At 47.5% G+C, this 13,468-nt stretch overlaps 1 protein-coding gene across 8 annotated transcripts in view; it reads right to left on the bottom strand.

Moving 5' to 3' along the window:
• Positions 1-13,468, bottom strand: part of SPTBN4 (spectrin beta, non-erythrocytic 4) — an 81,832-nt gene that overhangs the window by 13,810 nt on the left and 54,554 nt on the right. For all 8 annotated transcript variants that reach the window (XM_059876855.1, XM_059876857.1, XM_059876856.1 and 5 more), the window contains 5 exons: positions 5,586-5,810; positions 4,587-4,676; positions 2,222-2,500; positions 1,988-2,118; positions 909-1,113 (listed from right to left, as the gene is read on the bottom strand). In XM_059876855.1, coding sequence (XP_059732838.1) covers positions 909-1,113; positions 1,988-2,118; positions 2,222-2,500; positions 4,587-4,676; positions 5,586-5,810 — 930 coding nt within the window. The remainder of the gene's footprint in view (positions 1-908; positions 1,114-1,987; positions 2,119-2,221; positions 2,501-4,586; positions 4,677-5,585; positions 5,811-13,468) is intronic.

Here is a 13,468-nt window from a genome sequence, read left to right as displayed (position 1 = left end):
ATGGTGACCATCAGAACAAAATATAACATCCCACACTTACTGAGAACTCACTCTATAGCAATAATAGTAACAGTAATAATAACAATAATAATAAAATAAGGTAGCTCAGATGGTAAAGAATCTGCCTACAATGCAGGAGATCCAGGTTCAATCCCTGGGTCAGAGACTCCTTAGAGAAGGAGATGGCAATCCACTCCAGTATTCTTGCCTGGGAAATCCCATGGACGGAGGAGCCTGGCAGGCTACAGTCTATGGGGTCGTAAAAAGTCAGACCTGACTGAGCAAGTAACAAGACCCCAAGAATAGTAACTAACACTGTGTTAGGCTCTGTGGGTGTTCAGTACTGCCCTAAGTGCTTTTTTGGGGTCCCCAACCTCTGGAATCTAACGCCTAATGATCTGAGGTGGATCTGATGCAATAAAAATAAAGTACACGATAAATGTAATGCACTTGAAACATCCTGGGGCTTCCCTGGTGGCTCAGACGGTAAAGCGTCTACCTGCAATGCGGGAGACCCGGGTTCGATCCCTGGGTCGGGAAGATCCCCTGGAGAAGGCAATGGCAATCCACTCTAGCACTCTTGCCTGGAAAATCCCATGGACGGAGGAGCCTGATAGGCTACAGTCCATGGGGTCGCAAAGAGTCGGACACGACTGAGCGACTTCACTTTGAAACATCGTGAAAACATGCCCTCGTCCATGCAAAAGTTGTCTCTCATGAAATTGAACCCTGGTGTCAAAAAGGGTGGAGCCGCGGCTTTACATTATATTACTCCATCAGTGACTCAACAGAGCCATGAGGTGGTGCTATTATAATCGCCCTGTTATGGGTGGGGAAACTGGGGGCCGGAGAACCTTAGTAGCAGACACAGTGGCCCCTGGATCATGTTTATTCCTAACGCTGCTCACCGTGACATGCTCAAAGTCCTGGCCGAGCTCAGGAGAGCCGGCCACCACCTCCTTCTCTGCGATCCAGTGCTCGAGCTCGTCCACCTGGCGACTGAGCTGGTACAGCCAGTACTGCTGCTCCAGGCCCACCCGGCGTTCCTCGCCCAGCTCCTTGAGCGCCACATATAGGCGGTCCACCTGAGACTGCCGCCGGCTGATCTGCTCGCTGAAGGGGGACAGGGAGGGGACAGGTAAGGGCAGGGATGGCACCCCCCCCAAAGACTTCCAGGACAGAGCTCTGAGCCCCTGCCACCCCCCTCAGAGCAGGGCTGTGTTTCCTCTGAACCTTCAGGCAGAACTGAGTCCCCAGCCCGAGACTCCTTCATGCAGGACTCTGTTTTCTACAAGTCTTGAATGCAGCCAACTCAGCACTTGCATCTCAGGGCTCAAGGAAAATTCTGCTTCCCTAAGCTTAATAAGCTCATCATTCCCTCTTACCCCCTTGCGTGCGCCCAGCCTTCCAGGCTGCGGTCCCACACCTGGCCCTTCTAGCAACTTCGGTGGGACTCCAGACCCCTTACTTGGTTCCCCAGCCAACCCACCTGACCTCCAGTCAGGATCTCCAGGCTCAGAAGGACAGAGGTCGAGCCTTGTGCCTCTGTCCCGGATCTCACCCCTGGGCCAAGCCTCCTAGATGCGGCCCCTACACTTAACCTCAGAGAGGCCACATGACTAGCAGTCCAGGAGGTCTCAGGCCACACCCATTCACTGTGCTCCAGGCTTTTCTGAACTCCCAGAGGGGCCCAGACACTGGGTAGGAAGAGAACCCTTCCTGCCCTGAGCTCGCTCTTCTCCCCTCAGTCCTAGACAACTCCTCCCACACACTCAAATCCTAGTGCTCCTGGCCCGACCTGTTCAAACATCCTTGCACAGCGCTCCTCCATGCGGGGACCCCAACCACTTGCCAAAATCCTAAAGCACCAGCACGGGGCCAAGAGGGACCCACCCCTCCCACCCCAACGTCCAGTCCTGGCCCTGCCCCAATTTCCAACCGCAAAGCTCCAGATCCTGCCGGACCATTCCCTACTGGCCCCGCCCACCTGTCCGGGTGCCCCATCTCCAGCAGCGCCCGGCACTGGCGCGACAGCTGCGCGATGCTTTCCTCGTAGTTCTCGACGCCCTGCTCCAGCTGCAGGTGCTTCTTGAGCAGCTGCAGGGTGCTCTGTTCGTCCTGGGGACACACGGCGCCCGCGATGAGGCGGCAGCGGCCGACCCCGGGCTCCAGCGCACCGCCCCCGCGCCCCGGCCCCCCCGCACCGCCAGCTCGGGCGCACCTTGCCCTTGTCCTCACTCATCATGAGCAGCTCCTGCTCGCCCAGCCACGCCTCCACCTCGGCCACGTCGAAGTAGTACTGTTCCACCTGGAAGGCGGCGTCGAGCACCTGCTGCCGCCGCTCGGCCGCCTCCCGCAGCCCGGCCCAGGCGCCCTGCAGCTGCTCCTGGCCGCGGCGCACGGCCTCAGCCTCGGGGCTGCGCAGCGACGCCAGGGCACCCGCGCGCTCCAGCACCTCCTCCAGGCGCGGCCCGTGCGCCTGGATCTCCCGCCGCAGGCCCTGCGGGTGGGAGAGGAGAGGGGCGTTCAGAGGCTCGGCGCCTGCACGACTGGCACCGCCCAGCAGAGAGAGACACACAGCCGCAGATCGCTGGCGACGAGCGGGATACTACATGTCGCGATTCCTCCTCACTCATCCTCCCATTGTTGCAGGTGGGAAAATAGGCCGCAGAGGTGAAGTGCGTTAGGAGAACAAGCAGCCAGTAAGGGCTGACAGGATCTGAACACAAGAAGCTGGATCCAGAGACTCTGCTTTCAAACAAGATCCCTGGTGATCCATGATGCCCGCCTAATGATCCCGACACAGGCCTCAACACAGGTTGGGGTAGAATTTACCTACAGTGCAGCGCACACATCTTAGGAATACAGCTGGACACATTTTACACATTGTTACACCTGTGTACTCAGATAGGGATACAGAATACTTCCATCACCCCCAGAAGGTTCTCTCAACCAGCTCCGTACTTGCTGAGTTCTTTAGCTAACCTCTCCTTTGCCTCTGTTTCCTCAACTGGTAAATGGAGATATTAAATAATAACATGATAACAACAGTCAACACCCAGTCCTGCCAGGCACTTTGCTAAGTAAGGGCTTTGCATAATGTAGTCACTTTTTCTTTTTGCCACACTGTGTGGCATGTGGGACCTTAGTTCCCCAACCAGGGATGGAACCTGTGCCCCCTGCAGTGGAAGGGCAGTGTCCTGACCACTGGACCGCCAGGGAAGTCCCTGTAGCCGCTCATTTAGTCCTCACTCCAACTCCAGGAGCCAAGCATCATTCTCATTTTACAGATGGGGAAACTGAGGCACAGGGAGGTTGAAGAACTTGCCAAAGGCACATGGATAGTGGTCACCCCCTAATGTTTACCTTGTAGGGCTGCGGTGCCATGGCCTGCTGACAGCTGTGCCTGGCCTGCAGCAGGTGCTCAATCAACATTAGCTGCTATTATTTGTTTCACAGCCCCTGGGTATCTCGCAATCTCTCACACACGCAGCTCGAGCATCTCCAATTTTAAATATTAAAGGCGCTTGACTGATTTCCTCAACTGTGAAAACGATGGGCCAGTTTTGTTTGTTCCTAGCGTGGTCTACCACCAGCAGGATTTTCATCAAGATAGAAAAACAAAATCGTAGAAAACCCCCAGCCTCTTAAAGAACTTCACCTAGTAGAGCACGATCACGAATCTTTCCAAAATAATTTGTGTGCCCACCTCCCCGCCATTCTTCAGTGCCCTGTTCTCCCTAACTATATATATATATATATATTTATAAAAGGAGGTGATGACAATACCTACATCATAGGGTTATTGCAGAGATTAAATATCTGACATAACCCCCTAGGACAGTATTTGGTACATAGTAAGTCTTTAATCAATGTATTATTATTATTATTATTACTATTATATTATTATTTTCCAGCTGCACTGCATGCAGTATCTTAGTTCCCTGGCCAGGGATCAAACCCATGACCCCTGCAGTGGAAGCATGGAGTCTTAACCATCAGACCACCAGAAAAGTCCCTGGAGTTCTTATTTGTCTGTTGTTTTCTTTTTTCATGGCCCGATAGCCATTTTCCTTACTTCCAGTCACAGGACCCTGATTTTCTTTTGGGGAACCGCCTTGCCTCCATCTCAGCCCAGATAATTAAGGCTGATCTCACATGCAGGTTCCAAGGCTGACCCCTCAGCCCAGACCAGGCCATTCAGAGCAGTCTAAATCCCTGGCCATCACAGTTAGTTCAGAGTGGACATGTGACTCAAGTTGAGCTAAAAAGAGTTATGCCTGGGACTACTACTGAAATTACTGAGAGAGAGTCTCTTTAGTTTTCCTTGTAGGATGTAAACTTGAATCTGTTGAGAGTTCTTTTACCAGCAGGAGAGGCGAGCTGGTCTAGAAAAAAGCTAATAGGAAGAAAAAAAATGGAAATGAGAGATTCATGGCCTCTTGGAAGCACCTGGACACATCTGTATCTGCTGTTCACAGATCTCAATTATAAGAGCCTATAAATTCTCCTCTTCAGCTTTAACCACCTTGAGCGTTTTCTGTCATTTGTGTCCAAACCCACTCCCTTGTCCTGGCTCTGCTCACCTGGTTCTTTTTGATGTACTGCTGGACGGCCTGCAAACCACTGCCTCGCTCTGTCTGCATGGCCAGTGGCAGTCGCTCCTGGACCCATGCCTGGAAAGGAATCAGGGAACAGGTCAAGGGAAGGACACAGGGAGCAGGGCAAGGACCCCTCCATCTCAACTAAACTGAAAGCATCTAAGCCTCCATAGCAACCAAGGGCCTCCCTCAACTAAACGCCTGCTCACGTCTTCCACTTGCTCTCTGGACATGCTCTAACTGGCTCTCTGCATTTGAGTCAGGTTCCTGCTTACCTTTGGCCTTTGCATAGGCAGGTCGTGCTTCCTGGAAAATTCCTTCCCAACCCGTCAGCAGGCTCAGCTCTTGTTTGATGTCTCAGCTTAGACATTCCCTCCTCCAGGGAAGTCTCTCTTGACTTCGAAACTTGGCCAATTGCCTCCTCTGGGCTCCCACAGTCCCCTAGCTTCCCCCATCACATTCCTAACCATCTTGAGCTGTCCCTGACTTAGGATAAGTCTGTTTTCCCCTTTGGAGGAACGGGATTTGCTGTGGTCACTCCTGTGACCCTAGCGTCATGTAAGAAAGGGCCCAGAACGATCAAGTGAATGAACAAATTAGTGAATGACTGAATGAGGAACTGAATGGATGAGTGATACATGAAAAATAAATGCGTGAAGGAAGGAATAAAGGATGAGGGGATGAATAAATCAATGACTTCATGAATAAATCAACGAGTCAAAGTGTTAATGAAATGTGAGAGTGAATGAATGAATGAATAAATGAATAAGCGCGAGTAAATGAAAAACTTAAGGATCGAATGACGGAGTCTATCGGCGTATTAGTGGATAGGTCCCTCCGCCATCTCCACCTTTGAACCCTCCTAAGAGCCATGTCCCCGCCCCCACCCCAGTCTCCACCCCCTTTGCCCGCTGACCCCGCCCCATCTTCGCATGCTCCTCCTCTCATCCGGGCCCCGCCCCAGATCCCCGCGCAGATCCTCACCAGCTCGTCCTCGAGGTCGTGCGCCACCTGGTGCAGCTCCTTGGAGGCGAGCAGCAGGCGGCGGCGCTCCTGCAGCGGCTCGAGCAGGCGCACCAGGCGCTCGCCCACCGCGTTCTGCCGCTCGCCCACCAGCTCCTTGCTCGCTGGCTCCAGGGGCAGCGCTGCCGTCTGCGCCTGCAACTCCCCCACCTCGCGGTACCACTCCTCCACCTGCGACTCCATCGACTGAAGGGAGAAGGGCAGGGTCAGCAGGCCCCGGCCTCCCTCCCGATCCCGCTGTGTCTCCCAAGTTCCTTTATGATGACAGCCAACCTCCTGGTCGAGGCTTACTATTCCACTCTCCCCTTGCTCAGTTCCTTCCAGAAGCGCTGTCCTCCTCTCTGATCCCTGCAACCCACTAAGCTAGTTCCCGACTCAAGGCCTCTTCTATTCCTATTTTCTCTGCCAGACATGCTCTTCCCTGTCAATCAGATTTCAGTTCAACTACTTATTCCCTTTTCAATGAGGCTTGCCTGAGTCCCTGGACTAAAGCAGCCCATCAGTTCTCACAAAAACCCTTCAAAGTTGGTGGTATCCCTGTTTTACAGAGGAGCAAACTGAGGCCCAGAGAAGTTAGGTAATTTGTCCAAAGAGTCAATCTTTTCAAATATCAAAAATAAATACAGGGACTTTCCTGGTGGTCCAGTGGCTAAGCCTCCAATCTCCCAATGCGGGGGGCCGGGGTTCAATCCCAGGTCAGGGAACTAGATCCCACATGCCGCAACTCAAGAGTTGACATGCCACAAATAAAGATCCCACATGTACAACTAACACCTGGAGAAACAAACAAATAAATAAATAATAATTATAAATAAATATAAATAATTATAAATAAAAATAAATACAAGCTATAGTGATTTAAATGGTTGATGGCCCACAGGGAGAGACAGAAAGTACAAAAGCAGACCCAAATACACAGGAGAATTCATATAGTTTATAGATGCCATTTCCAGTCTCCAAGGAGATGGATTATTCAATGAATGGTCATGGGCCAAGTTGCTGACCAATTTCACTGGATTCCTTCCTCACTGTTTATGCTGAAAACAATTCCAGATGGATTAAAAACTTAAGTGGAATAAGTAAATCCATAAGGCATACCAAGAAAATCTGGGCAAAAGTTTTTACAATCTTGGGATGGAGAAAATATTTCCAAGCATATAAACCGTAAAGGGAAAGATTTATAAACTTGGCCACAAAGAATAGTTTTGTGTCAACCAAAGTTTCTAGATTTGAAGGCAAATGACAAACTGGAAAAACATTTAATATGTGTTAGAGCAAGGAACTAGTTTCTTTAACAGTAAAAGAATTCCCTTTTATCCTGCTCCCTTTGTCTCCTCGGCACTTAAACACCATCGGATAACCGTCTTTACTCATGAGGCTTTTGTTTTATTGGTCTGCTTCTAGACTATAAGCTTCATGAGGGCAGAGGCTGTGTCTCTCTTCACCTATGTATTTCCCTGTGTCTAGAACCATGTCTGGCATGTAATAGACCTTCTGCTGTGGTTTGTCCAATGCACAAATGAATGACATCAGCAAAGAGAGATTGCCCGAAAGAGGAATGGGCAACAGATGTGAACAGGCAACACAAAGAAGAAAAAATGAGCACAGGAAATGATGCCCAATCTAACTAATCATTGGGATAATACATATGAAAACAAGGTATTCTTTTCTATTTATCAGATTGGCAAAATTGGGAAAGATGGATAATATCTAGTGTTGGCAAAAATATAGGGAGATGGGCACACTCAGCCTCTGTCAGTGGTGGTGTAAATTAGTGAGAGCCTTTTGGAAGGCAGTTTGGCAGGTATTATCAAAATGCAGTATGTGTCAAAATGCTTTGACCAGCACTTGCACTTCCAGGAATGTATTTAAAGAAACAGTGGCATGTATGCACAAAGATGTTCGTCCAAGGATTTTCATCATAGCAGAGATGTTTGTCCAGAGATCTCATCATGGGACTTCCCTGGTGGTCCAGTGGTTAAGAATCTACCTTGCAAGGCAGCAGAATGGTTCCGTCCCTGATTGGGGAACTAAGATCCCAAATGCAACTAAGTCCTCATGCCACTACTAGACAGCCTTTGAGCCGAAAGAAGAGATCCCACATGGTGTAACAAAGATCCCACGTGACACAATTAAGACCCAACACAGCCAAATAAATAAATAAAGATCTCATCAGAGCAGAGTTTATAATGGAAAAAAAATGGAAAAACTAACCTCCATGTCCATCAAGAGTGAAATGATTAAATAAATCCACATCAATATGGAATAATACCCAAGACTTACTGTTAAGAGGGAAAAAAATTAGAACATACTTATGAATAGATATTTGTACTTATGAATAGATACTTGCAGTAAGTTGCACATGCATAAAACTTCCCTGGAATAAAGAAGAAATTAATCACAGATGGTACCTACTGGGGGCATGAGAATTTAGTGAATGGGGACAGGGATGAAGTGAGATTTTTCACATAGGATTTTTTTATACAGTTTTTGATGTCTGAATCATTATATTTATTTATTCAAGAATTTCAATTAGGACTTCCCTGGTGGTCCAGTGGTTAAGAATCTGCCTGCCAATGTAGGGGACATGGGTTTGACTCCACATGCCGCGGGTCAATGAAGCCCATGCATCACAACTACTGAGCCATGTGCTGCAACTGCTGAAGCCGGAGCCCCTTAGAACCCATGCTCTGCAACAGGAATAGCACCCCGCCCCCTGCCCCGCTCACAGTAATGAAAATCCAGTGCAGCCAATAAATAAATTAATTAAGAAAGAATTGAAGCATGAAGAAAATAAAACCATTAATAATCCATATAGGTACCTCTATTAACAGACAAAGAGAGGTCTAGAAGGATGCATACCAAATAATAATTGAAGTTCTCTTTGGAGTGTGGGATCCGGAGGCATGTTGAAGGGAGACTTTATGTTTTACTAAAGATCTGTAAGATAACAGTAGCTTTTAACAAAAGAATATATTTATGTATTACTTGTGTGATTCTAAACAGATGGGGGAAATATAGAAAACAAAATAACAGGAATGAAATTAAGTGGTAACAGATTAAAGCAAAAGACTGCAACCCAAAGCTGGAATATTAAGAACAAAGTCAAGACTTTTGTTGCAAGGTTCTGAATTGCAGAGCCCATTGCTTTTGCCTGCCCAAAATTGGTCCTTTCTTTCCTAGCACCTCAAATCCCACTCTCAGATCCTGAACTTCTTGTTGTGTAGTAGCTAACTCCAGCCCAACTCTTTGTGACCCCAAGGACTGTAGCCCTCCAGGCTCCTCTGTCCCATGGAATTTCCCAGGCAAGAATACTGGAGTGGTTTGCCATTTCCTTCTCCAGGGGATCTTCCCTACCCAGGGATCAAACCTGCATCTCTTATGTCTCTGGCACTGGCAGGCAGATTCTTTACTGCTGAGCCACCAGAGAAACTGAGCTTCTTAATCGGTCTTCTACTAAAACCTAGAGGGCCAAAGGGGGCCACGTGATCCAAACCTGGCCAATCAAAACACAGAAACCACTGTGGCCACTAGGATTGATCAAGGATGGTCTTATTACCTAAGCTGGGCCAATGAAAACTCTTTCAGCTTCCGGAGGGGCTGATGAAACCCATCAGTCCAAGAATGGCCATGTGACTAAGGCCTGGCCAAGAAGAACACTGAATCACCCTGGCCACAAGGATTGGGTAAGAGATGGCATGTGACCTAAGATCAGCTAATGAAAACTCTTCACACTTTTTCTGGAAAAGCATGTGAGCTGAAAAGGGGTGGTCTCCTTCTCAACCTGTTTCTAAAGCTGGAAGAACACAGGCCTGGGATAATAGAGACAATTTTGCCACCAAGAGAGAACAGGTTCCCCAATGATAAGGCCAACACAGAGGAAAGCAGGGTGCAGAAACAAAGAGAAACTCCAAAGGACAGAATTTGTGGGGCCCATCCAGCCATGCCCCAAGTTCCTACCACAAGCTCCTACCCCTGGTTCTTCCAGCTATATGAGCCAACAACTTCCAGCTCCTTTTAGCCTAAGTCCTAGGAACTGCATCTCAAAGAGTCTCAGTTGATACAGTTCACAATCTGTAGGAGTCAGAAAAATGGTTAAGTGACAAATCAAAGTCATGTCCAATGGAAATTTTTTAGACACACGAGTGGTAGAAATCAAAGAAAAATGAAATAGTCATTCCCCAAAACTTTTTTATTAAGAAAATCATTGTAGTGATATGTAGAAAATAAAAACACATTAGAATTGAGGACACTTGCGAATATAGTCTGAAATATTAAGGCTGTAAGTTCCAGTTCCCCATGAAATGAAAACCCCTTCATCCCTCTGGAGCAAGTGGCCATGTGGCCTGAGATGGAATTATTCCAGGGACTGCTATGTTTCTACTTCTAGAAAAATGCCAAGTATTTCAAACACCTATTTAATATGTAACCTTTCTTACAAACATGGCAAAGGATACAGAAGTACCTGGTCATTAAACATGTGAAAAGATGTTCAGGCTCCTTCAGTGTCTTGTTGTTTAGTCACTCAATCATGTCTGACTCTTTGCCACCCCAAGGACTATAGCCCACCAGGCTCCTCTGTCCATGGAATTTTGCAGGCCAGAATAGCGGAGTGGGTTGCCATTTCCTTCACCAGGGGATCTTCCCGACCCAGGGATTGAACCTGTGTCTCCTGCATTGGCAGGAGGATTCTTTACCACTGAGCCACATAGGAAGTCCCCCCTTCAATGTTTAGGAAAATGCAAATTAACATAACACAAACCAATTATCTTTCGATTCTCAGGTTAGCAGAGATAAAAGGCTTGCTAACAGCTGTTGAAGGTGGCCATGTGGGGAGATGGATGGCTGTCACTCTGCAAGTGTGTCCACTGCCTTTTCAGGAGGATATTTGGTAATATTTATCAAAAAGTTTAGAGAATTCCCTGGAGGTCCAATAGTTAGGACTCTTTGTTTTCACTGTAGAGGGCATAGGTTGGGGAACTAAGATTTCGTAAGCTGCGTGGCCAAAAAAAAAGGGAAAGAAGCAAAGAAATAAGGGGAAAAGTTTAATGCATAAGTCTTCTGGTACCATAATTTTACTTTGAGAATTATTTTCTAATATATATTTCTTATAATACACATATAAATATACATATATAAGAAAAGAATATATATTTATATACATATATAATATAAACGTGTATATTTAAAACCATCCATCTCCCCACATGGCCACCATCATTAGGTATTTGCAAGCTTTTTATCTCTGCTAATCTGAGAAGTGAGAGATACTGTATTGTAGTACTTTTAATTTGCATTTTCCTAAACACTGAAGGGGGGCTGCCCAGGTGGTTCAGTGGTAAATATATACATCTTTATCTGGCTGTGCTGTGTCTTACTTGCAGCATGCAAGATCTTTACTTTTCGGCATTAGGATCTCTAGTTGTGGCATGCAAGATCTAGCTCCCTGAGCAGGGACTGAACCCAGGCGCCCTGCATTGGGAGCATGGAGTCTTAGCCACTGGACCACCAGGGAAGTCCTGAGGATTAATTCTAAAATATTTGTACACAGGCTTAAATACACACAGACAGGGATGTCTGTTGTGACATTATTTATACTAGCATAAGTTCAGAAATGGCCTTAAAGGTTTCTCAACAGAAGGCTGGTCAATGACATTGTCAAAGTATCCCCTGGTATATCATGCAACAGTTTAAAAGGACTGGGTATGTCCTACAAGGAGGGATGCCTAGGGTGTTCGGCCAAGGGAAAAGGCAAGCTTCACTGTGGTACACATATCATGTGTACGTGTGGAGGTATGCATGGAATATTTCTAGAAGGATAGAGAAGAAACAGTTGAGAGCACTTACACCCCTGGGGAGGGGGACTTGCATGTGGAGGAGAAAGGTTTTTTACTTTTCACATCATACCCTTCCGTTTGAACTTCTTACCATAACAGCAATAATGGGTAACACACCGTGTTTGCTCTCAGCACTTGACAAGAATGAATTAAGTTAATCCTCACAACAGCCCATGAGGTCAGGGAAGATGAGGATGTTCATATTGCTCACAGCTGGAGCCCAGCTCCTGGCTCCATGCCGGGCACAAAGTAAGTCTCCATAAATGTGTGTTGCTTTTGTTTGTTGGATTGGTCACCATGTTCTTCTCCTTCTCTTGGTATTAAAGGTTAACATTAAAAAAAAAAATTAAACCAGCTTGAAATGTTACAACCAAAGGAACGACATGGATGACTCTTGAAAACTTTAAGTGAAGGAAGCCAGAAAACAAAGAGAGCCATATATTGCATGATTCCATTTATACGAACTGTCTAAAATGGGCAAATGTGTAGAGAGAGAAAGCAGACTAGTAGAGAGAGTGAGTAAGGATGGGGTTTCTCGTTGCGTGCTCAATCGCTTGGTCATGTCCAACTCTTTTGTGACGCTATGGACTGTAGCCCACCAGGCTCCTCTGTCCCTGGGATTTCCCAAGCAAGAATACTGGAGTGGGTTGCCATTTCCTCCTCCAGGGGACCTTCCCGACCCAAGGATCCATCTCTTGAGTCTCCTGCATTGGCAGGCAGATTTATACCACTGAGCCACCTGGGAAGCCCCGCAGGGTTTCTCCTCAAGGTGATGAAACTGTGTTGGAATTAATAGTGAGAGTTGCTCGACTTTGCAAATACACTAAAAACCACTGAACTATTCACTTTTAAAAAGTGCATTTTGTGGTATGGAACATCTCCTTTTTAAAAAGACATTCAAATTCAAGGTAAAAACCAAACCAAATCAACAAAACACAGAGGCACCTATTTCCAAAAGAACCTCAGGTGCTTTGCCACCTGGTGACGCAAACCCAGATCCCCCATAACAACCTGATTGCTGCTCAGACCCACCTGCTGCCTTGAAAGTGAAAGTGACAGCCGCTCAGTCGTGTCTGACTCTTGGCGACCACATGGACTATACGGTCCATGGAATTCTCCAGGCCAGAATACTGGAGTGGGTAGTCTTTCCCTTCTCCAGGGGGTCTTCCCAACCCAGGGATCAAACCCAGGTCTCCCGGATTGCAGGCGGATTCTTCACCAGCTGAGCCAAAAGGGAAGCCCAAGAATGCTGGAGTGGGTAGCCTATCCCTTCTCCAATGGATCTTTCCGACTCAGGAATCAAACCCGAATCTCCTGCATTACAGGCAGATTCTTTACCAACAGAGCTATCAGGGAAGCCCTACATGCCGCCTTCCCATACTCCAAATGGGGAAACTAAGACTCAGAGAAGATCAGTGCCTGGTCTAGAGTGAAAACTTCCAGGACCAGAATTTGAAGCCAGGACAAGGTGACCACAAAACCCTCATGGCTCTCGGTTACTCTCCTTCTCTGCAATCCGGGATGATGAGGTAGGTCCAGAAAGGTGGGGTTAGTCACCTGCAGTCACACAGTATTAGAATGTGGGTTCAAACCCTGGACGGTTTGAACCCGCAGGTGTGGCTCCTGACTCTGGGCCATGCTGAGCTAGATGAAGAAATGTGGGACAAAGACTGAAAAGGGGCAAAGAGGGTGTTTTCTTTCTTTTTTCAATTAATTTATTTTAATTGGAAGATAATTACTTTACAATATTGTGATGTTTTTTGCCAGACATCAACATGAATTAGCCACAGGTATACATATGTCTGTCCGCCCCCCCCATCCTAAACCCCCCTCCCACCTCCCTCCCCACCCTATCCCTCTTGGTTAAAGAGGGTGTTTCCTTGGCCAGAGTGTTTTCTGGCTCAGGGTTGGGTGGGTAAGGAGTCTCTGGGGACTCAGCCCAGCAGCTGCAAAGCTTCCAGTGCCTTTTCCCCTTGCTGGTCCCCCTCAGATGGCAGGAGACCAGCT

The sequence above is a fragment of the Bos taurus genome, chromosome 18 (genome assembly GCF_002263795.3).
Source record: "Bos taurus isolate L1 Dominette 01449 registration number 42190680 breed Hereford chromosome 18, ARS-UCD2.0, whole genome shotgun sequence".
In the NCBI taxonomy this organism is placed as follows: Eukaryota; Metazoa; Chordata; class Mammalia; order Artiodactyla; family Bovidae; genus Bos; species Bos taurus.
Note: the sequence above shows the minus strand (reverse complement) of the source record. Positions and strands in the feature narration are given on the sequence as shown.